Raw genomic sequence first — 27308 nt, forward strand, 5'->3', positions numbered from 1 at the left:
GTAATATAATCATTGTAACCATAATGCATTTCAACCTTGTGATGCACCAGATATATATTTTAACACTTTACATTGGCTGAGGATTCTAAATTGATGGGTCTGAATGTGAAAGTGTCTATTTGGATTCTGCAGTTGATGGAAAGGTGTAACCCGCATCTTGTCCAAAATCCGCTGGGATAGGGACATGTAAAAACATGGATGGCTGCAAATAAAAACACTCTTTAAGTCCATGTCGCAGTAAAGAAGTCCAGCTGGTGGTGGTCCTGTCCAAATATCTTAATAGTGAAAGCTTGTGTCCACAGGCTGCTCAGCTTTATTTACTGCCCAATCCAATCAGCCTCACCGAGTTTGTGTCATTTGTTCTCCTGGTGTACAAACGCGTTGACTTATGAGGTGTTTAAAGACTCCCATTTGCATAAGCTCCTCGACTTCCTTGCTTGCAGCAAGACACACATGCATCTTCATTAGCTCCCCGCCGCCAACTCCATCAGCGCGGTCAATAAAGCAGCACGAGTTGGCTGACAGCGCTAGTGCAGTGTTTGTGCTCGCTGACACAACATACTTTTGCTGTAATTCGTCTAATTAAGTTATTTTGTCTAATATTTAGTAGCTAACTAATAGGTCGCTAACTCCTCGGTTTTATAAATAACTAAGCTGCGTTTTTTTTTTTTCTCATCCAACTATTTGTCTACCAAACTGACAAAACGGATTAGGGTTGGTGTAATATTGCTAACTAGTGAGGTAACCAACCACCCAACTATAATTCATTGAGTCATTCATTGTCATCGCCATCTGCTCACTTCATATTTAAAGCGACTAATGTTTAGAAACGGTTTTAAATTGAAACTGTGTAGGTGAGCGTCAGTGCGCACATTTGAAGTATTTGCATATCAGCTGGATATACTCATACGTTGGCCTCCATTGAACATGTTCCCTCAGATTTAACGCCCTCACATCTCCAGCACTTAAAAGCAATGCTCATGGCAGCGACCTCAGCACACGCTGCTTTTAAGCTTTTGAGAGGGTGCAGCTTTCGCAGAACCACTCAACACCTTCGACATAAATCTAGTCCTGGACAACGACCCAGAAGACATTGAACAACTATTAATAAAATATCTGGAGAGAATTTATACATCAGGGCAGCTGTTTCCGTATTTGCTGTCACAGCTGCGTTTTCTGCATCATTGAGTCGTGTGCCGAAATGTCTGCTTACTTCACATTTTGGCCTCCTAGTACCCACTCTCCTCATTTACTCCCTCTCCCCCGTATCTGCTGACATATAGCCAACCAGCGCCGTCTCACCACAATTAATTCAACAATAAATATGAAATATATTGTAGTATTATGAGATACCTTGTGGTTTTTTAGCAATAATAATGTCACATTATAATATTTGTATAGATTCGGTTTAGAGCAGGGGTGTCAAACTCATTTTTTTCGCTGACCGCATTGTAGTCATAGCTTCTTTCGGAAGGCCATTACGACTGTCAATCCAAATAAATGTATGAGCACCTCATATTATATACAGGAAAAGTTACAGAACAAACTGACAAATAACTCGTCTTCAAATCAGACGAGTAAAAACTGGCCAAATATAAAAAAGATATTAAACGTGAAGACAATTTGCAATTCTCGTAATGACACACGAATTTGATGCACAATTTGTCTTCGCGGGACGCATAAAATGATGTGGCGGGCCCTATCTGGCCCCCGGGCCTTGAGTTTGACACCTGTGCTTTAGAGACATTATGGCAGTATTTTTGTAACTAAATTACTGACATTTCTCTCTAAATGATCATCGCGCATCCCAATTGTTGTGTGATGCGAGCGAGCGCGTTCCTGTGGAGAAGTCTGTCGGCTCTCTCCCCGCCGTCCGTATAAATATGCATCAGTCTCCCCTGTGGTGATGAAACGTCGCTCATTCACTTGGGTGCTGCTTTTTAACATGTGAGGCGCACCCGCTTGCATGTTGAACGCTTCAATGTGCTCATCACAAAGTTTGCATCTTTGACACCAAGTATGTCGTGTGTATAGATAGGGTTTGAAATGTGTACGTGTCACTGTGCATGTGTGTGTATCTGTGTGCATATTTGTGTAGGCGTGAAGTTGTCAGACAAGAAGTTGACGTAATTGAAGTGGCTGGATGAGCAGCCCGTTGAATCCGACTAAGCCGCCGCACTTGAAAGTAGAGCGCTCGTTGCGGAACCTGATGAAAAGATTTCATCGTAACTATGGCAATTGTGTGTACTTCTCACTTTGTGTGCCGTTTGACCTTGCGTTGTATTTCTGGACTTGGTGTGGTGTCTGTCACATCACCTCAGGGGTCAGAGGGGTGGAGGATATGGGCTCCAAATAAAATTTCAAAGAGAAAATATTTCCGATTTTAATCGTTATTTCCCTCATTGAAAAGCAAAGAGTAGAGATTTTTCAAAACAAAGTTTGTTGTCTTCTGGGATTTGTTTTATTCCTCCTAATGCAGAAAAAAAGATCTGACGCAGTTTTCCCTTCAACATTATCCTCCGTGCAATTCATTGAAATCCAGCAGTACCTTGACATTTAAGAAAACTCATCATCTTTCCCCATTGAAATGTTTTGAATTGTTTTTCATCCGTTCCAGCCTTTCAAAAAACAAAAAACACTACTTTAATGTGTTTTTTTTTTATAAGAACAGTAGCACTCTCGAGTGTTTACGCAGTTTTGCTCCGTATGTGTGCATCTTGCCCACAAGGGGCAGCATAGTACATACATAATAAACACACAAAGATGACAATTACAACAGCTCAGCCATGGTATCTCATATATGTCTGTGAGCGCTACTGTAGTGTCTGTCTACATTTGCTGCTGCACCGTTTATGTTCAAATATTTACTGCAACCTCAATACTAGTTTTTTTTACTCTACTTATTCATATGTTTAGAACTTTAACATTAAGCTGGCAAACAATTCAGTGCTTCTCTTAGAAAGTGTTTTGTAAAAATATTTGTGGATTAGAAGTACATAGATTAGGTCTAAAATGTTCCTCGTCACTTTTTTCAATGATTGCAGGAAATAATTGTTGGAAAAGTTTCGAAATAAAGCAAGCAAATTTCTAAATTGCCATCACAAGGCTTTTGTACGGTAGCTCTTTTGTGTCGGAGCCATGTTGTTAGTGGAAGCGGTGCATGTCATTGGAGACGCGCTTTGAACTACAGACGCAGCTTCAAGCTCCTTGTAAGTCTCAACAGCAAAAATGCAATTAAAAATAGATGGATGGAGGTCATGCGACAATGCTGACAGAAACGATGAGGGGCTCGTAGCATTTGATGTGAGCCGCGCAAAAGTTTTGTCGAGCAAAAGCGTCTTTGAATTCACTGCACACTAGTGTACGTGTTAATAAGCGATGGCGCAACCTCTACTCTGAACTCAGGCTGGATTGTCTACGGATAAAACAGTTGTGCGCAGAAAAGAAGGGTGCTTTTTTGTAAAATGAACTTGAATTGCAATCTTTGAAGTAAGCCTTTACTGAGCTAAGTGTTCAGAATGTTGCTTTATTTTGATGTAGGAATGTTGCTAATTGTGTGAAAAACATCCAATTTGCATAATAACTCCTGTCCCCCCCCACTGAGTTTCTGCTCCCATGAGTTGGCAGCAAGGCTGAGCAAAAATTCACAGAAGCATTTTCAAGCCACGTACAGATTATGCAGAAACATTATAGTGAAAAGCTCAGTGCCGAAACCGTATTTGTGTTTGCGATCGAAATTAGGAAGCCGGCACCTCGGGCCAGAGCAAGTTCCAAGTTCGGCCTGTTTACAAGCCTCAGGCTATCAATCGAATATCTATCCACCCATTTCTCTACTGCTTTATCCGATTTAGGGTCTTGGTTAGCTCAGCTGACTTCAGGCGAAAGGCAAAGGCCTAGACTGATCAGAAGTCAATCACGAGGCCTGCAGAAAGACGACCATTTTCTCTCACTGTCACTAAGTTGGAACTAAAGCCAAGCTGCCTGCAGCCTACTCAGGCTAATAAACCGTCGGTTTGAGGCTGTAATAAATCGATTCTTGGCAAAATCAAAGAAAAAAAAAATGACGTCATGTGAAAGTGTCTGTAAAAGACCAGATGGGGGCAGCGTTGCCCCTCTTGCCAAACCAGAGCTGCTCGGGACTTATTCCCCAAAGACTCAATGCTATTTTTTTTTTTTTTTTTTGGTGGCTGATCACACCTAAAAAGCTGCACACGAAAAGTTATCAGATACTGCAGAGAAGATTTCATAAGTGGGAATACACTCTCTGTGAATGTTTATATGTGCAAGCAATTAGCTGCTGTTTCAGTGAAACAGCAAAACCTTGCAGAAATGATTTGGCTTCATTATCACAGTGCAAGGGAGCTGTGTCGTATTTAAAATTCACATTTGTTATTCATACATATGGAGATTGTAGTCAAGTTATCCACTCCAGGACCCCCACCCTGATGCAGTTTCTGACTTGGCTTGGACGTATTACATTTAATGAGCAGCATACAACTGGCCACAAGTTTTGAGTGTATGCACATAAATAATGAGACATGGGGCAGTTCCAGTAACTGAAAATGGAAGAAAATGTACAAAATTTTTCTTTCGTTGTTTTTCTATACATTGCTGCTTGTGAACATCAGCAGAAAATTCTAGCAACTTCAATTACGGTGATGAATCAGATCCCAGTAGATTCCTTCCGATATTTCAAAGTTTTCAAAATAAATCGCTCGTAGGAGACACACCCCTGTTTTTGAATCTACACACTGAATTGGACAGAATGTTTGGCAACTATCCGTTCAAGAAAGAAAAACCTACAATGATTACCGGAATAACTTGAAACTGACAAAAGTGACGTATCCAATTACTCAAGAGGATTAGTTAAATTGGACCCACATGCTGCTGTCGCAAAAAGTCAACATTGCCCAGCCCAAAATTGATGCATTCAACCTCCCCACATTAAAAGTTCCCAAAAGTCCGTCTTTTAGCGGTGTGACGGTTCAAGGTGGCGTTATTCTCTGGATGCGCTCCAATGCGGACTTTTTTGGCCTCGCTGAAATTGCGCGAGGTATTTATTTTGGCACCGTCAGCTTGGAAATGAAGCCGAGCGCTCTGGTGCGCGATTGCCTCATATTGTTCATTCTCACTCTTGTGGACCTTTTGGCTCCAAAATTGAGCTCTTGGAGCCTCGTCAAATTGCCTTGGCAGAGGCTGTTTGACACACAACTGATGGTGCCTCAAGCATACTGAGACAAAACCAGACTTTTTGAATGCAGACAACTTAATAGGTGCGATTCAGATCTTGCACTTCTCTGATTATACTTTTTTTCATCTATACATTCCGTTGCCTCTTCCTGAAAACGATATGGGTTCACATGCCTCATTAAGGCTCATTGTTTATGTAGCTTTGCTCCCGTGGGCGTCTACAAAGAATGTAATGGGCTGCCCAGATTTCACATCAAATGGCACGCCTGGCCAAACGTACAGGATCTGTTCCTTTTTGTTCCTGGAATTGTTTTTTGTTTTTTTTGTGGTACATTTTGAGTCATTTTTACCCCAATTGACAGAAAAGAATAGGTCTTAATTAGGAGCCCTGTGGCATCCCTTAGGATTTAGATATTTGTCCTTATAGTGACTTGCAGTATACTAGTTATAGTTGGTTATATTATATACATTACAGTTATATCCCAAGTACTCTTCAGTTATTGATTTGATTGATATTTTTTGTTCTGTTAATATTCAAGTGTAGTTTTTGTCCTTCTGGCTATCAGTCCACGTAGTAAGTGATTCCCCTCTTCTCTGTGGACTTAAATCCGAACTGTATTATTTCATTTCATTCACTTAGAAGTGTGACAGTTTTGATTGTAAGATAAGTTGAATCACAAGTGGAAGAGAAGAGGGAGTGTCCACTTTCGCAACTTGACAGCATGTCGTTTTTTTCCGTGGGGTCGGGAATTTTTTTTCAGTCCTATCCGCGACCCGTCCTCGCGTCAATGGGGTCAGATGTGCGCACCTTGTAAACGTTGAAGTCGGGATTGGAATTCAGTTGTCAGTCTCTTGTCATAAACATTTTATCCGCCTTTATCCTTGGCTGATTTGATGCCCGCTAGCTGCAGGGCCGCCGCGCCCTCGTAAAAAGTCTTTGCTGGAATACAAGACAAGGCTGGAGAGGAGTGATCATAAATCTGCTGAAAAGTTAACCTTGACTGCTGTGTTGTGCGAGTCTATAGCCGCTAATATATTGTGTACCCTTTTAATCTTGTTTTTTATTTCACAACCTGACAATATAGCGATTTGAAAGTATCGCTAAGAAACAGTTTTCTTTCATTTGTAAGCCATAAGAGGTCCTTGTTTTTCACCATACTCATTTGTCCCTCATGGCAGGAATTGAAACGACTTCAATAATATATATGAGTATTTGTTTTCCAGTTTAAATGAATGATTTTTTTTTAACCTACTCCAGCCTGAAATATATGCATTTCAAATATTAGTTTAGAGTTGGGACAGAAGGTACATTTTTAAGAGAAAGTGCTTAAAACTTACTGAAATATTCAAATTAATTAAAAAAAAACATCACAATTGTGTACTATTGGTCAGTTGTCAGATGTAAATAAAATAAAATATTTATTTGTTTGTTTGTTTATTTGTGCGGTGTTTACTTATTTATGGATCATACTGCAAGATGCTTCTAATATTATGACTCTCATACAACTTAATTAGAAACCCAAATATTTTAAAAAACTGATGAATGATCAAAAGCGCTTATGAGTCTGGTTGTAGCTTATGCCTTAATTATTCTGTTCATTGCCATGCAATGCACGCCTCCCTGCAGTTTCACACGTTTTAGGATTACAACATGGCTTCTTTCATGTGCCGACACCACTTGTGTATTTGCTGCCGATTCATCTGGCAAATCCTTCACTGCCTCTTTGTTTCTTTTTAATACTGTGAAACTTGACTTTTTGCATCACTAAAACACACATTGGTTCATTTTAATGAAGTAATTGATTGAAGAGGAGATAAGTTGACTTTGTGCACGCGTCTCTGCAGTGAAATGCGACTTTGCATTGTAAAGACAATTCTTCCACAAAGTCTGACAGTAGGAAAAGGCCAACTTTGCACTAAGCCAGAGAGACAAAGCAGTCCAAACGGTGCCAAAACGACCGTTAACTGCAACAAGACATAATGGCATTATTACGGCGGCAGACCCCGCGAAGAATCATATCACATAATTGAGCAAATGTGGGTTTCTGTGTCTCTCTAACAATGGATTCATCCTAATGGGTCCCTTGTTGTCCAAAAGGAGAGTTTCATTCACTGAGGAAGGATCACAGCAGCTTCGGGGGGTGGATTCTAATTAGCGGGCAAATAAAGCAAAAGCTGGCCGTGCGGAGAAGGAGATAAGACGTTTGTGCGGGAAATGACTCTTGTGTTTTCTCACACGCAGCCGTCCAGTCTCTCAACAACCTCAACGACCAGATCGCTCAGTTCATGGTGAGCCGGCCGTGGAGCCTGAGTCGGGAAGAGAGCGTCTTCCTGACAGGGGAGCAGGAGGGCGACCCCGTCACCAAGTCCATGACCCTCATGAGACACCTGCTCATGGATGCACAGGTGAATATTTTTATTATTTATTTCATTTCTCATATTTTTATTTAGATTTCATTAGTTTCAGTGTGTTCATTTCAATCAGTCCATTGTCTGAAAACAAAAGGCAAACTTGACCAAGACAAACGTTAAGACGAAACATGAACATAAACAAAATTTCAATTATCTTAAGGAGCAACACTAAATTAATATAATAATAATGCACTTTCGGAATTTAGGCAGTGAACCACAGATTTTCTATTATTTTCTAATATGTCAAATTGATGCCTTCGACACAGACACGTCTGTTTTGTAGTTATCTTGTTTTTAAAAAAAAAAAAAAAAAAAAAAAAAAAGAAAGCATATTTCACTGTGGCAGTTACACTGGGTATTTCATTTATTAAACAATTGTATTAAAATACTTATATTGAATAAATTAGAAATTATACTATTATTCATATTCCCCTGTACGTAATATCATAATCATTCTTATTATAATTGCTTGCAGTGCAGCTAGCTAGCTATCTTATCAAAATCTAGTTTTTCAAAGTAAAAAATAACAAGAATATTTAAAAGAATGTATCAATATGACCCTTTCTCCTCCGGAATGATAAGTCATCCTTATCGTTTGCTCCCATCTTTCATCTTTTTTACCATCGCATTCCCGTGTACTCTCTGATGAATGTTAGCCTCGCGTCATTCTCCTACGCATTTATCCTCGGAGTCGTTGACTCTCACCTACGAGCTGAGGTCAAATGCTGTTAGCCGCCACTTTGTTACGCTGCTATTGAGGACTCGGCGGCTGATGGATGACGAGGAACTTTGGTGGCTGATGGAGTGTTGAATTGTGTGTGTGTGTGTGTGTGTCTCTGTGTGTGTGCACGCGTGTGTGTGTTTACGTTTCAACTCTTCCACTGAAAGTGGACATGTTAGATGGCTCTGTTAGAAAGATTTAAATAGTCTGCACACGACAAAAGATGTTGTTGACGGGGAGGCTGGCTGTTGCTATGACAGCAGCCAACAAAGCTTGTTTACACTCACTTTCAAAAGAAAAAAAGTCTCGCACTGATACTAGCTCCACAAAGTCAAAGTCATTCCACGGAACTCTCACACCAGAAAGTGAACATGTTGAATAGCGAGCGTGGCAGGCCTCACTGTGTTTGCCACTTTTTGAGTGGCACTAGAAAATGATTGGTTTTATTTCCATGGGTTGCATGAGGTGAGTGAGGCAAGGCATGTGAAGTGAATTCAGGATTTTGAAATACACATTTGAAGATCATTCCTGTAAAGATGTCCTAAAATGTCGGCAGAAGTGAAAGAGGGAGGTCTGCGCCGCTGTGAGTGTTTTTTTCTTTAAACATCACAAATGTATGACTTCCACGATGCCACTCACAAGTTTAGCACAAGCTAAATTTTACAAAGTGATGTCTGAACCGGCGATGACTGAGGCTTAACCTTACTGTTGTAGTCATTTCAATTAAGAACCTGGTAGAGCCAGTTTAATGCATTATTGATCATGAAACAATTAAAGTTGGAGTATGAGTCTGAGCCAAAAGAAAAACAAAATAGATTGGGGAGACTAATGATCCCGGGAGCTTTGAGCCGTCTGCAGTCTATTTTTTATTCTCTTCACTTCTGAAATAATGACAAAATTAGGAAGGGAATCAAGAGAGAGTGGGAGAAGTGGAAAGAAAACGTGCTGGATATATTAACTACATTTTTCCCCCGCTGCTGTTGAATCAAACCCATATTACTTTTTCCAGTCAATCGAACGTTGAACGTGGCTTTTAATTGGAATGCGTCCTGCGATGCCAAACTCTGACACTATCAACATCATCTGGGTCGGCTTTCCATGGTGTAGCCACGGAAACCACTTTGCGTGTCACAAGATGGATCTCTTGGTCTTCTTTTAGATAGAACAAGAGGATGAGTATTGACGTGTTGTGTTGAGTCTGACACATTGCAGCTCTCATTTGTGTACCGAGTCAAGGCAGAAAAAACATAGGCCTCCTGTTGAGCTTTCACATTTGTTGCATACTTCAGGGACTCGTGCAGAGAGCACGCCGCGCCAAGCGGTCCCACTTTTTATTGTACTGGCCGCCGCCTCCACACGACAGAATTCTAAATAATTCACAAGATGGGTCATCCGCTGTGTTGGCAACGGCCGTGAGAGGAGACATTAAATGAGACACAGTGGCGCGGCTTATCAGCCCCACGTGAAAACCTACTCGGCTTCTCGTTTGGTTCTCTAAGAGGCAATGTTCAGACGAGACCGGGATCAAAGATGGGGATTGTTGTTATCGGAGGCTGACCCCCTTCAGTTCCCCGCTGACCACTGATTTGAATGTCTCCACAGCTTGCGAGGGAGTGCAGCAAATAGAAAGGGCTTTTATCTGAAAGCAATCACTGCCGGGAAAGCATCGAGCTGCCCCACGCGCCAGCTTCAGTTTGACCTTGTGCAGCTCCATCTGCGAGCTTGAGCAGACCGTGGACTCGTGCTAAAGAATGTGGCCTTTGGTTTGATTTCTCCCTGATTAGCAAAGACTGAGAGACCCTTTAGCAAGTCAAGACCTTCTCCTCTAAAGTCGTTCGTTGTTATTCCACTTGTAACCTCAACAATTTGATGTTTTCGTAAACCCAGGATAGTTATTGATATTTGGATCGATGGTTGTTTTTCTCCATATGGCCCAGTTCTGCAAAAATGAAAGGACAATAATAGACGGTTCAAAGCATAACTTTTTTTTCTTTATTCAAGACGCTGTAGTCAGAGATTTGATTTCTTTCTAGGTTGTCCTTAATTTTTTTTAACGATTCAGTGAAGCGCCTTTGCTACATCACGCCTTCACTTCATTAGTTAAGAATTTTAGGGTTGTTAAATCTTTTTAGATTAAATTATCTTTACGCTGCTCTTTTTCTTTCTTCCAACCAAAGCACCTTGGTTTGCATCAATGGCTACAATGAGCATGCTAACATTTTAGAGCGCCTTGTTGTCTGCTGTGAGTGCGCGCATGATATGTCTGCGATTATTCTCCCGATATGTTCCTAGATTCCTCGCCAATCTCCTTCGAGGTGATTACAATAACTCTGCCCCTTTTAACCGCGTTTATCGGTGGTAGCCGGATGCTCACCTCGTTAGCGACGTCTTCCCAGGAATTATGCTACGGCCCTGTGCGTAATTGTGCATTGACTAGACCTGAAGGATTGCCCCAAAAAAAACTATGCTCTGTCATGAATCTCAGAAGCAGCAGATGGTGGGAATTTTTTAAAATTTTTTTTTTAAGTGAACTCCAAAGATTGCATGTCCTTTTGAGAAAATTTGTATGGAGATGCAGGCAGGTGTTGTGAATTGTGAGTCAAACGGCAAGTTTTGTAAAGATGGCTGAAAGTAGGAATGGGGAAGTTTTGTAAAGATCACTGGAAGTAGAAATGGGGAAGAGTCGACCATCCGTCCACATAGTCTGTCGTTGTGTTAGTTTTGACAAATGTGCAAAAATTTGACGGCACTCACTGATTCGCATTGATTAGCATAAAAGAGTAATATTACTGAAAAGAACGCAATATTGACACTTATGTTTATCCCCAAAAACATAAAGCTATATTTTAATATTATATTTTATAAAATCATAATTTGACAAGTCAGAATAGTTTAACGATGGTAAATTGTCTGTAAAAAAATACATCAATAAATAATCCAGTCAAAATGTATTGTGACAGAATCACTTTCAGATGAGAAATGTCATTATGATCCTTTCTCCAGCTTCTACTATTATGAGACTAAAGTCTGATTGTTACAAGCAAATATTTTGCAATGCCACCATGGGCACAAAGAAAAATTGTTCTTGTTTTGATTACACTGTGTCCTCTTTGAGCAGGGTTGCAATTCAAAGCTTTTTTCAGTCCTCCCATTTTCCTACCTTGCTCCCTCGTTACCTCTTGTATAACAACACACCCAATTTGTCAGACTACATGACCGCATCAAACATACGCTATGTAAGGGATCATTTTTGCAAGGTTACTGGAGAGGGTGCTGAATTATTCATGGGGACTGTCAAAATGTCTTATGCTAATTAGTTTGCCCACATGCAAACAGTGTTAAAAAAAAACTAGAGGAACATTATATTATATTATTTTGTTTCGCATGGTGCTTATTATAAACGCTGCCTCCTAATCCCTCGCAACTCCCCGGGCCAGACGCGGTTGGGACTAATTTGGCATGCAGATGAATTCAATCCCCAGTCTTTATTATTTAACACTTTTAAGTCGTTTACAATACAAATAAATTGGAGCCATTAGATTCAAAACACACACACAATAGAAAATCTGCTCATCAGCGCAGCAGGCATTTGCATAACGGTTCCGCTATGTGCGAATATTTAAAGAGGCGCTGCCCTCCAACTTGAGGCTCAAACTTCCAGTACAACTTCAATTACATTGGTGCACCGAGCAGCCATATTGCTCTAATTAAAATAATCAAAGTCCTGCTGTCAGGTTGGCACTTCTTCAGCGCTGTTGTGGCTCGGGCTTAATTGCTTTTGCATTTTAATGCGCTGGTTATCTGACTCTGGGTGTGTGTGTGTGTGTGTGCGTGTGTGTGTGTGCGTGCGTGTGTGTGTGTTGTGGATATGAAGCAAAAAGTGCTGCTTTTTTTTCCTCTTTTTTTTTTGCTGAGTCTGGTCATCGGAGCTGCTTTTATTGCACACTTGAATGTCTTTTAATTTGGTCCTCCCGATAAGTCGACAATTTTGGACACGCTCAAAGGTTGCGCTTGTGTCGTTCGTTACGCAACCAAGTACATTTTCCTCTCACTATTTACACCGCCACCACTCTGAGGTTCTCCACCTCAAACGTGCTAGTTACCTGGTGGGAGAGCTGACATTTTGTTTTCATATTGTCGAAGCCAAACGCCAAACGGGCCGAAATCAGAGCGGATTCATTTGCATTTATGATGGTAAATGCGCCTGCTGCTGGCAAACGTGTTTCTGTTTGTGCCAAGCGACGTCCACTTCACGCTTTATAAACACCTTTTAATAGGTGTGGAAGGAACAGGATGCCAAAAATGCTTTGGTTCAAAGCTTGGCTTTAAGGTGGACAAAAAAAATGGCCACCCACTAGACGAAACACATAACCTGATAAGGGGACGCAACTTTTTTGAACATGGCTGTTTGGGTAAGTAATAAGTGTGCTGTGATTCTTAATCCTTGGGGTATTTTAACCAAAGCACATCGCACTCATTGAATAAGAAAGCTGGGAATGACATAATATGTCTCTTTTAATGTTCATTTGTCAGCAAAGACCAATCAGTGGTCCCGATGAGTGTATTGAGGATGTTACAGAGAAGCCTCAGAGGAGCCGCTGACTGTGGTTTGATCATTGATGCAATTCACGTCAACTGATCATCTAAAAAAAATAAAAAATTGCAGAAATAGGCTGCCTCTGCTATCATTCCAAAGTTAATCCAATTTTTTTGTGTTCTCTAGAAAAGACTGCAGTCATTTCTGGTATGTGTTTACTTGTGTTTTAAGTTCCTAGCAACTTGTGAGGGGTAATTGGGTGGACACTTGGCTCGCCAGAAGAAGACATTAGGATGCCGTCCAGTGTCCTCTGTGCTAATTAAGCAGTTTGGCCAATCTTCAAGGTCACTCAATTTGCGTAATGAATGCAACGTTGTAGTCTGACATTTCAGTAAATGTGCCTCGCTGGATTTATGTCGGCGACTTGGTCGAGGAGTTTAATATAATTTCCATTTTTCATGTGCTAATCAAGAATAACTGGCTACCCTTGGGGCTTATTCACTTCATTTTGCATATCGCCAACAAGAGCTTAAATATTAGCATGATTTTGATCAACACTCATCAATAATTAAAATTTTATTAATAATGGATTCATCGGGTGCGGAAAATATAGCTTAAAAAGCATTTTTGCATTTGAAAATAAAGTTTGGGTGACCCGTTGTGGTTCGAGGGTATGGGCAAGGAGTTCAAGGTAAGAACTATCGATTTGGAGCTACCCTCAATGGAAAGTGGGAAAGTGATTACGCTCACCAAAAAAAAAAAAAAAAAAAAAAGCAGATTGCAAGTAGGAATGACACCCCATTATTACCTCTGGCAAGGATTGGCAAGTTCAGCACTCTGACTTGCTGATGTGCACGTTTAAAACTGCAACTCTTGTATTGACTGATGTGCTTTTTTTGTGATTCGCTTAGTGCTCATAAATAACACAAACTGACAAAATTCTGGAAAAAAAGCTCAGTCTAGAAAAGAATAATAAAAGAAAAAAAGTACTGAATGATTTTTTATGAATAAAATATATTTTCGAATATTAGCTTTATATATGCTTAAAAGATAGAATGTCATAAGAAACAAACTTGCAATATCAGAAGGAAAAATACATCCTTGATTGGAGAATAAATTCAGCTTTTATAGATGAAAAAAGAGAATAAATTAGCATTTTCTTTTATATAAAACTCATTTTGTTGGGGCGATAAAGATAGTCACAAAAAAAGTCACATTATTTGTTGGATATTATAATATCAAACTGTTCTACGGCTCAGCCAGCAGGGGCCACAAGTGACAACGGTGTGAAATGAGGCAGGAAAAATGAGCCCATCTCCAGGAGGTCCTTAGTGCAGTCTAGCCCCCCTTGCCAACCCCCCGCCCCCTCCTTGTCTCGAGCTTGTCTTCCATTCCGTCCCCCAGGCCTGCAGTCAGACCTTTATCTTGCGCCTCATCATGTTTCATCGCAAAGCACCTCGGACTGTTATCTCCAAGCGTAGCGGCAGCCGTCTAAGTGTTTGTTGTGACCGGGCGATTTGAGATGGGCCAGGCCGGGCATCACAACACATGCCAGCTTTGGAAAGGGAAATTGGGTGCGAGTCGCTGCTGCGTGTTTGACAGCTGATGATTGCGTCTGTGACTTATCTCGCAGCCGCCACAGGGATTGTCTGCTACACTTTAAAATGGGAAGACTTTCGCATTTCATTTACACTTTGGAACATCGTCTTAATCCACCGACTGGTTTAAAGAACCACAACCACATAAGCCTTCTCAACAGTTTGATAATACTGTAGGCTTAGATACAGTGGATATAAAAAGTCTACACACCCCTGTTCCGATGCTGCGCTCTTGTGATACAAAAATTGAGACCAACAAGTCATTTAAAACGTCTTCCAAAATCTAGTAAACAATATACACATCTAAAAGAATGTGGTTGCAGAAGTGTACACACCCTCCTACAACAGGGGTTTGGCCATGTTCGGAATGAACCAATGACATTCCAAGGAATGGGAGTCACTGATAAATGAACTAAAGATTTTCTAGTATGATTTTCCTGATTTCTGAAGTGCAAATCCTTCCTTTTTGGAAGGCCTCAATGACATCTCTGCTCAGTTGAGCGTGATATCACTTTTTGCTATTGGTTTGAAAATGGAAAGAGTCCCTTTGCTTTGGAGGATTAGTCGATATTCAATTAAGCCAAATGGACGTCCATAGTGACTGTTTATCAATAGCTCTTGTGAACCCCCCCCCCCAAACACACTTAATTAAACTTAAGCCGTTAACAAAGTGCCAACACGTGCAGAGAAAGTGAAAGTGAGTGGCACTGTCAGAGTAGACAATGGCTGACGCACTGTAATGACACATCCTTAAAAGTGCCTGTCTGATTGATGTGTATCTGGGACACGTCGCGACCTTTCACCCGCTCCGATCGTTCATTTCCGAACATTGCGTAAGGGGGGGGGGGGGTTCTCACTGAACTTGTTTGCTCTGAAATAACAATATCAGGGTTTGAAGCGGGACAGCGGGGGCCGTCGTTGTGTCCTGTATCACTAATAGGCCACTAACCAGGAACAGTCTAGACTTTGATAATGATTTGTTGACATGGGATGAGATCAGACATGCAAACGCTGCAGTAGATCCACACTGCGGCTGATACAAATGTGCTTTGTTTTCCTTTTGGTGTTTTGGTGAAATGAACTCAAAATAAAATTAGAGTGCCATTGTAATGAACATAACAACATGAAGTTCATTTTAAGTTAGTTTATAATGATCCAAATTTCTATATAGTATCTTTACATGATCTGAATGTTATCAATAAATGCCGGCCAACAAATTCTTAGTTCTAAGTAAATTTTTCTTTTTTCTTTTTTTTTATAGCTAATTCCAAATCTGCTCTTGTTTTGTCTCGCACATCAGGTTTTGATCATTATCAACAATATAAATAACAATAATATTTATACTAAAGACTACTCTACTCTACTAGCTCAATGTGAGCTAACATCGCCGATTTCTCTTATGAGGACAGGCATGATAGAAAATAAAATGGAAAATCAATAACGTGATCTTTTAAATAGCGTACTAAATACAAAGTAAATACTTATTTACTTTCTTTTTCATTTAAATTATCTTCAATTGACAGAGCTGAACTGACATGCATAATTCATTTTACTTTGAATTTACATTTTTGACTCAACAACATTAATCAGCAGCTTATTTTTCAAGTCACGCCTCACTTGATCGGCCACTTGTTGAGGGGCAGAATCAGTCAAACTCGACTAGTATTAGACCCTCAAGCCCCTTTAAAAAAAATAATAATAATAAAAAAAGCAGAGTCATGCTCACCTGGCTGCAGAACAATTTGATACTTGGCTCAGTAGCATATCTAAAATTGGTTTTGTTATAAAAGATGCCAACGGGAGAGCAGAAGATTGCCACACAGAAATCTTTCGTGAAGTTATGCAATGAATTACAAATAGATTTTGGCAATTTATAAAAGCCCAAATAAGACTTTAGATTAATATCCTAGTCAAGTGCTAGACATCCCATTTCCCATCCCATTTAACACACCGTTAAATCTCATCACTTCATGTTTTCTTTCCGAAAGCTCTTCTAACATCCAGAAGACTTTGATTCATTGACATCCTTGATAACCGTTGACACCTAAAGCAGGTGATGAAACCTTGGGGAGACTCGGCTACCTGAGTGATGCTTTCTTCCTTCATAGGAAGGAACATAAATGCTGGAATCCTGCCCGATTTTTGTTTCGACAACATTTACACATTTCGAGACAGTCTGCTATTAAGCTCCAAATTGACGTAATTATCATGATGTGCGTTTAGCCCGCCTCAGCGATGCATCCCAGCCTGCGTATTGTCGTGCATTGTAAATGAAGTGTCAGATTACTGCGTCTCAGCAAAACATCTTTCTATCCATCCATCCATCAGTGTGTTTGTTTGCTTGTTTGATGGAACTTTACGTCCACGCACAAGACCGATGCTGACACTTTCTCTGTGCTGGCTGTAATGTAATCTGTCTGACTGTTCTCCATTGCGCTTCAATGGGCCTCATTCAGTCTATCTCACTCACAGTTGAAAAGTTTCCCCCTTGGGCGCCTTCAGCTCCCTCCCATCTCCTCCCTTTCCTCTCCCACCGACATGGGGAGGGAGGGGGGGGGGGGCTTTTTCCCAGAACAAAAGAGATGAATATATAATGGAATGAACTGGACGTGGGTGGATGTGGGTGGGGGCGTGAGAGACCCAAAGACAGCGGGGTGGTGGTGTGCTCCTCAAAGGGGGCTCTGAAAAGAGTAGGACCGAGCGAGGAGAAACTTTTTTTTCTTTTCTTTTCCATAGAGAACTGGCTAACTGGTAACAGACGCCACACGGGTGTGGGAGACGGAGCGCGCTCGAGTTCCACACAGTGAATGCATCATAGCCCACTGAAAAAAAAAAATGGCTTTCTTAAAATAATGACAAGAGGAATGTAGCAGTTCAGCAAAATTAGCGGTCAATAAATTCTGGAGAATCTGACTTGGCGAGCTTTCTTAAAACAAATAATGTCTTTATACTAGCTATACTTAGATAGGATTTTGCAAATTTATTTTAAGATAAATGATTTCACAGAAAAACTGACTGGTGAAAAGAAATATTTTGGCAAACAACAAGCATATTTTGTCTTGATTGGAGATAACCTTGGTTAATTTTAGTTTTTGCAGCGGACCCATCATCCCGCCTGACTCTCTCTCTCTCTCTCGCTCCCTCTCTCCCCCCGGTCCTGCAGCACATGGTACAGTCCGCTCAAAGGCTGCATGTCATCTCACTCCCTCCTTCTCTGAGAGCAGCTGCTCACAGCACGGTCTCCTTCTTCTCCGTCTCCTTCTTTTCTTTGCCCTCACGTGCCAATGATGCAGTAGCGCGTCGACGTCATCCCCCGGCGCGCAGCGACTTTTCTTTCTATTAAGTTATATTGGCAGAGAGGTGGAGGCACAGGTGGAGGAGTTGCCACCGGTATCCTCTTATCAACTTTAACAACATGCCGCTCCTCTGTGTGGATCCGCTCCTCAGGGAAAAATCCTCAAAATGATGGAGGACAACAAGCAGCTGGCCCGCCGCATCGACGGGGCCATCCGCTCGGCCGGCCAGGAAGTCAGCAACCTGCGCTCGGAGCTGACGGCCACCAACTGCAGGCTGGCCGGCCTGGGAGCCGGCGGCACGGCCGCTTTGGAGAACCATCACCACCGGCAGCACAAGCACCACGCAGACAGTCTCCGCTACCGGGGTAAGTGTGAGCTCCTCCTCCAGCTCGTGTCACACTCAGAACATGTGTCCGTCTTTAGAGAGACGTGGGAAACATTTGGGGAATGCTGCTAGTATCATTCCACTGCATGCAAGGCTAAAGGGGAGCTCATTTCTTTGGGAGGGGGATGACTTGGACCACAGCCGATTTTAGGGGTTGGCTTTTGCAGGCCACTGCTGGGCTTGCATCTCTTTGGAATCTCAAGCAGCTTTGAGAAGTTGAGCCAAAGTTGCACATTTTGTCTACGGAATAGTTTTAATTGCGTCACTCTATATTTTTGTCAGACAGCCATTCTTATTCAGAAGCAGTTCAGATTAATGCCAAAATGAGACGTGAGCATCAGGATGAAGCAGATCAAGGCTCCCCATTGGTCATGCCAGCGAGACAAATTTCATCCAAGGAAGGAGTGAGGGCAACAGGTTAATAAGCTGCTGCAGCAACAAAGTGAAGAGTGTAGTGCTGCATTCAGGTGATGACTAATTTCACCTGAATCTGACCAATGAGTGACAAGCAGTGGATTCCCGGCTCAACATAATGTCTGCTCGCTCCCTTTGCCAATGGAAAAGCACCGAAATTGAATCGACTGTGCTGAGCCAGGAATGCTACTTCTCCACTACAAGCACCGATTGAACTCATCTTGGTTTGGAGGCACTTCAAACCAATGTTAAAAGTACAAAAACCACAGCGCAGTGAACGCATCGCTCAAATGACTGATATTGAGGGCCGCTGCGGCAAAAACAGATTAATTTATATTTGTATATAACATATACAATTCATAACACTCCATTTAGGCGATGATGAGTTTTCAGCAGTAGTTCAGATATTGCCCTGACATGCTTGAAATGAGAGGTGTCTACATTAATCGATTAACCAATTATGAAATGAGTCGACAATTACTTCAATAATCGAGTAATTGTTTAGAGCTGTTGTTGAATGATTATGTATGTTTAATGTTTAAGTAATGATTTTCTGGCTTCTGTAGCGCCGAATGAAAGCAGAGTTTTTCAAAATGAGATATTTGGAAACATCTGCTTTAACTTTTGAAATCGAAAACCAAACCGCTAACGGAATCAGTTTCAAAAAGGTTGCTTAGTACAACATCCATCCCTTTTGTATGGAATAGCTTGATTGTTATTTAGTTAACTTTATTATTTTTAATACTAAAAGGTTTTTTTTATTGCTGCTTTTCCACTGTATGGTATCGGCTCTAAAATAACATCAATACTTCAAAAGCCATGCTGCACTAAATTCATCGATTGAAACAAGACATGCTTTAGACACGCTGGCAGCATATATCCTGATTATCATTTCGACATTCATTACACCTTCTGTCAAGACATAGTGTCGCTATATTCAATCAATTTCCCCGCCTGTCGCCATCCGTGTAAAAGTCCCGTTGAGGCTTGCCCGTGTCATGTAAGACAATAAAGTGGCTTGCCATTGCTGACTCATCTCATCGCGTTCTGAGGTGTTGCCCCTGAGTTCAGCGCCGATTACACGCCGATTACACGATGACTTCATTTGCAGAGCAGGTAAACACAACTTTGTGTGCGTAGGAATAATCACAAAGGATAAAAACAGAAACAAGTTACTCCATGTTTGATCCCAGACGAGCCTCTTGGTGGTGTCCGCCCCACTGTTGGCGTTCCTCCGCTCTCTCGCTGTTGTGAGAGTCTGACATTCCCACATTCCTGAATGTCAGGGCGGTGATGTCACACTTCCTGTTCCCAGGCGCAAGAGCCAGTGGTCAGGTGACGGAGTCAAACAAATCCTCTTATACTCTTCTGATGATCATAGTGACCAAAGGCGTAGTTGGCTACACATTTTAATAACCTTAATGCCACGTTCATAAAAAATTAATTTTGTGTTTTATTACAGTACTTACAGATGCTTAATTTTGTTGTTTAACTTGTATCAGGTTCTAAAATGAGAATTTATGTTTATCAAGGTTTAGCCAACAGATCAGCTTAGATACTTTAGGGCATGGGTGTCAAACTCGAGGCTCATGGGCCATATCATTTTCATTGGTATGAGTCCACCGGCTTAGGGAGATCATACGCGTCTGTATGTGATTCCAAAGCACATTTGTTAGTCCATTTGTTATCTCTCATCAAACAATCCCTTTAATATGCATGACCCGAATGCCTGAAAGTGTGTTTTGAACACCTTTGCCAAAAATGACAGGCTTTTGAGCCACGTTTCGACTTGCCTCAACATCCCCGACAGATGCTCAGAAGAGGCTCTGACCCGCCATTGCCTTCAGCCTCCTCACTAAACTCATCACGAGGAATGGCGGATTAAATTGCTTCCCCCAATTTTCACACTTCATCTGGATTAATTTTAGTGCCACTTTTCACATGTTTTTATTCCTCTCCTCCTCCTCTGACTGATTCTTCCTCTATAAGCAGCAGCTTCAGTGAGTTCTCGCAAGATTTCATCTCATTTCTATTTCTTTTTTAATGCTACCACCATAGAAGGGGAATTGAGATGTTGACCACAATACAGGAAATGTATAGATCACAATATAGCGGTAGCAAAAAGGGCTACAAGAATAAAAAGAAACAATTGGAATGTATTGTTCCAACTAAAAAGCAAAATTGTTTTCTTGTAATGTTTTATTTCTACTGCAGGCGGCATTGGTGTCAGATGTCAGTACAAGTGCTGAAAAAATGCTCTTGCCTGACAGCTATGAATGTCCATAATTGTGACACTTCCATAAATTCCTCTAGGGAGACGTCTACACACAAACAAATCAGGTTTCAAGGGATTGGTTTGGACCTTGGGGATTCCACTGTTCAATGCACAGTCACAACAAACACTCACAAAGCTCATAGGACTAATTATTAAACTGCACGGTAACCGCTTGTACCTTTCCCCCCGGGCGTAAAACGTATAGGTATATTTCCTGAGCTGCAGTGAAATGTCAAGGGTATAAAAGCAGAACCTTTGAGTCGAGCACCTCCGTGACAAGCTAATTTATAAGGTGGATTTTATAGGTGAGCGTATTCAGTAATGAATTCACCTCTCATCTTCTCCATTGGCTCCTCACTGTGAATCCATCATAGCCATGTCAAGGCCTTGTTTAATATTCCTAAATGACTCAGATGTGCTTCAGCGGCTAGCGGAGCGCATAGCTGCCATACCTAATGAGTATCCAAAGTGTGTGTGAAAGCATGTGAGGTAACCCGATGGGATATTGCTAGATAAGTGCTCTGCTGTTTGGATGCTGAGGCAGTGACTCGTATGAGTCATGGCAAAGATTGATCTGTTTGTGACCGACGCGGAGCGTGTGGATGAGAGATCACACAGAGATGCTTTTATCGGAACAATACGGACAAACCATTTGACTGCTAAGTGGTTTAATATGCTATTTGTAGGTCAAAAAAGTGTATGGATTGTCCTCTGCGGGCTACCGTAGGACACGGTGGTGTCTCAGGAGGACTGAGGTCATAGGTCAAGGAAAAATTGAAAATGGTTATATCTAAAAAAAAAAAAAATCAACTCACATTTTAAATGAGGTCAAATTAAAAAAAAAAAAACGTTACATGTTAAAATTAAAATTAATTATTTGGAGAATGGTAGTTGCTATTCCCAAACGTCCACGCAATTGTGCCGATTTGCATTACTGCTAGATAGCTAAACTGCACATTGGGAGGGAAGTTGTTATTACGAGGTAGGTGTGTCGTTGTTGTTTAGTACCTTGCTAGTTTGCCACTACAACTTAATAGCCGCTGTATGGCCAGAGCTACTGAGGGAGCTAAGCGGATGATGAAGCGTGAGCATTTAAAAGGCGGTGCAGTAAAAGAGTGTTGATGAAACACCCTCTAAAGTTGGGATGGTCTCTGCAGTCAACACGCCAAAGTGCCTCTAATGCAAAGTCGTTGCGGTGACCAATCACCTCTGAGTTTTGCAGGAGGCCCAACATCATGTACACAAGCTGGAAAGTGGGCGATTGCATTGCAGACCCCCTCCATCGCTGCTCCCCCCAGCTTCATTGTCACTCTTTCTATTTTTCGGACGGGAGCACCTGCGCAAATGCAAAGAAGGCATGCGATGCTTGAAACTCCCCTACGGGCCCGCCGCCTACTGATACTTTAGCGTCCACGCCCTCAGTCGTTGTGTTCCCTGTGTGGCCTCTGCTAGCCACGCCCCTCGTTTGGTCAACACCGCGTGAGAGTAACTGTGCCCAAACAATAGCCATGAGTGAGGCGGCCCCTCACTTTCCTCGCTCTTCCTCTTCCTTGCCACATTTCTTCCATTCATAGGAGAGGCCGGTTAATTACAATTGGCTTATTGACATTAAGGTGGTTCCCAAGCAAACTTATTACTCTCAATCACTGTCTTTATAATGATATGCATTATTTGATGATCAAGTGTTTAGTTTTCCTGCAATTGAAAAACGTGCTTCAAAGTACTTACGGGAACACCGGTCATTTCACTACTGATTAATGGCTACTGAATAACTGATGAGCGGCTATTCGTTGTTGCTGTAATGGAACACAAGGCCTGTGCTGACCTGGCAGACTGTCTGTCAGAGGGATTCTGTGTGTGTGTGTCCGTGCGCGCGTGCACTAGCGTTTGATTTCTTCATTTTGCCCATCCGGGTGTTGGGGGATGAAGGACAGCTGAGCACGGCAAATGCACTTTCATGTGCTCACAGGAAGCGTTTGGCCATTGTTTGCATGGCTGGAAAGTCTGCGGTGCAGAAGGGATTTGAATGTTTCAGCATAGTAGGTTCTGCTACATAGTAGGTAGGTAAATAACTAAGTACGTAGGACGGTAGGTAGGTAGGTTACTTAGTATATATGTATGTAAGGAGGCAGTTAGGTAGTAGTTTAGTTGGTGTGTTAATAATTTATTGGTTGGTAGGGAAGTAGTAGCAATCCCACGGGATTCCAGAAAAAATGCCAGCCTCGGGTTGGTAACTCGACAGGTAGTTCACTAATTAGGTAGGTCGGCCAGTGTGGAAAGGATTGAGAAAAAGACTTGCGAGTCCAGATTGCCGAGAACGCCTGCTCTAGACAGTAGACGCTCCCTCGAGAGGCAAACGGCGCTGTTTCTCTGTGGACTTGTTCCTCTTGCTAACTAGTTTGTGTGCCCCAAAGTTTGTTCAACCACAGAGGGAGTGGAGGAAATGAGGCAAGTGTGAATGTCATCTTGTTTTGATCACCACCGCGTGTCTGTCTGTTATAAGCGAGGAATTCATTCATGCTTTGTTTGTGGGGATTCACCTTCTTTCCTTGTTGTTCATCAGCCGGCGGAACGTTCTAGATAGCTATCTGCTTCGCCTCAGATGCTGTAAACACGAATATGACAAATACGTGCTGAAAATATGGCATTGGATGCGTTGGATTTTTTGGGGGGACTACGATTCAGCCAAACTGTTGTTGCCTTCATTTGAAACCCTAACACTTGCTTGAATCCATAACTTGCATCATTTGAAAGGCAAGCTTTGAACCCTAATTTCTTTTGGGTTGGTGTTTTAGTGTGGCCCCCTATTGGCAATTTTCACCTGGAACCATCCAAATCCCCTTTGAGTCCAAACTTGAAACGGTGCTAAAGGCAACATCCATTTCAAACGCTTCATTGCTTTAAGAATGATTAGAACCTCGGCCGCCACCGTTACAGCAGGTAGTGTTTTCGCCCGGGCCACTCGTTTCAATCCTCCCCAGAGCGCAAAATGGAGTCGGCGTGGAGGGAAATGACTTTTGAAGAAGCGCAGAGCTTCGACAGTCGCTGCGCCAAAGCATGACGGTCCCACACGGTCGAGAAGAAGCAGAACACTTGTGACGCCTCCATGATGGATGTTACGTTCAGTGTTTCCACAGTCTCACGTGCGTCTCTGATTAAGAAATTCAACAAAGATTTGTTGACCAGTAATGTAATGTAAGACAATTTGTTGTGGCTTAGATTTTATGTACCGTATTTTTTGGATCATAAGGCGCACTTGAAAGCATTTAATAATAGCGTGAAATCTATCAAAAAAAATAATACTGTGGCTAATGGTCCAAAAGTAAAAATTCTCCCAAAAAAATTCTATAAAAATAATATTGATTTGAAGTAATATTGCTGAGTAAAATTTAAAATTGCACAGCTCTATTTGTCATTCATCTGCTGTTTCGGGAAAAAAAAAAAAAACAGTCAGTGCTTGAGTTTTCGCTGAATATTTACTTAGCCTTACTCAAATAACAATTTAGAGGACTACTTCTTTGCTTTACTTGAGTCATATTATTCCAAAGTAACTGGAGGCACAAATTTTTGATGGCTCTCCTCACATATGGTGTCCATGTTTATATTTCATGGAACTGCACCAATTGCGAATCCCGCCCATCCGCCTCCCACGTGAATGTCTTTTTTTTTTTTTTTTAGGCTTTTCCCATGTTAGTGTCCTGTAAATAGTGTCCATGTGGTCACGCGCTTGCCTTCATTTGCACCTCCCAATGTTTGTGCTTGTGCATCCTCACGTCCCAATGCATGAAATGTTGACATTTGGAATGATTGTTTTTGCTGTGCAGCCTGTCTGCATTAGCGCTAAAAGCCTGCCTACCTCTTTTCACTTTGGGAGAGGGTTTTACACAAATATTTATCAGGTCGCCAATTAGAGTGGCTGTGCTGTGCTTGGACAACACACAGAAACATAGTGTGAGCATTGTGTATATGCATTCCTGGAGACTTATGTCACGTTTGGGTTACATTTGTCCTGGAAGCAGATGTTCCGCACGAGTTGCGTGCACGTGTTGCTTAATGTAGTACAAGCTACAGCAGTGCCTTTAGATATGAGTTGACTTTGTTGCGTGACCACGCTTGTTACTCAAATCCTTCAATATTTGTTTTGTCAATATTATTTTTCTTTCATGAATTTGTTTTTCTTGTGGAAATGCTTTTTCCTGTTGAATGACTTAAGAATGATGAATTTTTTTCCTTGAGAAATTTAGATATGTATTTGAGTCTCAACTTGACTTTTTTTCTCGTAGTACAACTATCAAATTTGAACTTTATATTACAACTTTAAGCTTCATTTATTCTTGTAATATTTCAGCTTTATTTTGGTAACGTAGTGAGTCTTTTTCCTCATTCGACTGTCCTCATAATATTTCAACTTTATATTTGAATTTTATGCTTGTAAGATTAGAAATTGGAGTGAGCTTTTTTAAGACCCAGTATTGCAACTGTTCTACCGCAAAGTCATTTTTCTTTTGCTCTTTATGCTCCTTCATTTTCTTTTTTTTATGTCTTTAAATTGAGTCGAAGCTGTTTCTGGGTCTTGCTTTAAAGTTCACAAAGGCTTTCTTTTCAACATTAGCCGTGGAATCTTCCATCCTGGCTGCTGAACAATGACTTCTATTCAAACATGGCCACCAAAAACTTCCATGCTGAAGTGCAGCCCTTTTCTTTCTGGGGTTTCACATTCGGGGGGCTTTCCCCTCCGCCTACGAGATGGGCGACTTGCTACTTTCTGTTCGAGAATGTGCTCCCAAACCGCTAATGAATCCTCCGAGCCATCCCACCATCATGCTCTCTTTCTTCCAACAACACTCTAAGCCTTTAGTGCTGCAGTGGCCTGCCTGGTGCTTGCAGAGATTGCGATGATACTTTTTCTTCTTTTTTTTTTATGGCCGCTGTGCGTCAGCAGCTTACGATGACTCTATTACCTCGCCGTTATGGAGACTGTGTGTTTGCGTGCGTGCCATGCAACCGCACGACATTCATTGCGAGGTCCTGCAGGAGCTCCAGTGGCCGTTTTGGTGTATGTGAGAAGATGAGAATGTCCATTAATAGACTCGGCATGCTGCTGAATTGATTCGGGGGTCAGTCCATAAAGCACGGTGCCTCGGTGCTATCCTAACAGTAGCATCATTAAGGTGTTATTAGAGCGCCGGGAAAGAGGAGGAAGGGGCGGTGGGAATAATTTACACTTGCCTTTCCAGCATGTGCGAGATCGCAGCTCTCGCCGCTGCTTTTAGACCTAATGAGAGCCTTGGTAGCACACTTAGCGGTGTTTTGACTTTATTTGCACCATGCATGTCATCTGTAGTTTATAAGCCAACTGTCATGGTGGACACTGAACAGTATGAAGGTAACACGTGAAACCTCCTTGTTATATTCACAGTTGACTGTTAATATTTGTAGAAGCTGAAAAAACTCATTTACTGTATTTGTTTATTCCGTGCTCTTTCTGAAAAAGCCTTACGAGGCCACAAAATGTACACCCTTAAAATTGCTGATTGAAAAATTGGACCGACCCAGGGTCAATTTCACCCAATTTGTTGGGTTGTTTTCTACAAAAATTTGTTTTGCGCAAAACAACCCAGGAAATGGATGTTTTCAAGACTCATGTTTTCAAGCTCATTGATTTTACGTATACAACAAATCCACCAAATGAAAGTTAAGCTCTACTGGTGTATGCATCAATGAAGTTCTTTCAGAGTCACCCAAGCTGAAAAACACTGAAGTGGTAGAAATGGACCAAAAATATTAAAGAAAAAATTGTTTTGTTGCTAGACAGACAGAGTTCATGACTAGCCATTAGCCAAACGACAGGTCTGACCTGCATCCTTAATGAGGATATGTGCTATTGAAAATGGATGGATCCAACTGCTCTTTGTTAAATACAAAGTGCCTGACCTTTTCCAAGCAGCTCCTATCTGTTACGGATTCTCAATGCGCCTAATTGGCTCTAAGCAAGGAGTTTGTCCGTTTGTTCCAGTAGGCCCCATTTTCCTTACTGGAGTCACGGGGGCCGCTCCATCTGGACTCAATTAACGCTCCCTCGAGTCACTGTGTGGCTGGCTTCAGTCAAACCCTAATTCCTGTCAATCCAAGCATCTTCCCCTAATTAGCCCACATTTTGACCTTTTAACACGAGCCCTGCGAGGGATTAGCCCGCATTGTGAACACTTTATGAATAAATAAAAAGGTGTGCAAGCACCTGCCGATGCAACTTGTTCTCTTCTACCGATGCCGCGTGGAGGCGTCTTTTGAGCTTGCAACTAGAATAATCTGTCATTCAAAGCCTCAAATGCCATCCCCTCAATACTGCTAAGGAATTCTGCTGATCATGCAAAAAAATATATACACGCATCAATTTTCTATAGGGCTTGAAGATGGGCGCATCAGTCAATGTCCAGTCACATTTGTTTATGTAATGTGGAAAAAAAAAAGATCAGATTT

The 27308-nt window shown here is 41.6% G+C and overlaps 1 protein-coding gene across 2 annotated transcripts in view; it reads left to right on the forward strand.

Annotated features, from left to right (window-relative positions):
• The window catches only part of kaznb (kazrin, periplakin interacting protein b), a 48887-nt gene that overhangs the window by 1990 nt on the left and 19589 nt on the right, over nt 1–27308 (forward strand). For both annotated transcript variants that reach the window (XM_088390108.1, XM_088390109.1), the window contains exons 3-4: nt 7433–7596; nt 17906–18119. In XM_088390108.1, coding sequence (XP_088246234.1) covers nt 7433–7596; nt 17906–18119 — 378 coding nt within the window. The remainder of the gene's footprint in view (nt 1–7432; nt 7597–17905; nt 18120–27308) is intronic.

Source organism: Syngnathus floridae, chromosome 11, assembly GCF_059516105.1.
Source record: "Syngnathus floridae isolate MCC-2025c chromosome 11, RoL_Sflo_1.0, whole genome shotgun sequence".
Taxonomy (NCBI): domain Eukaryota; kingdom Metazoa; phylum Chordata; class Actinopteri; order Syngnathiformes; family Syngnathidae; genus Syngnathus; species Syngnathus floridae.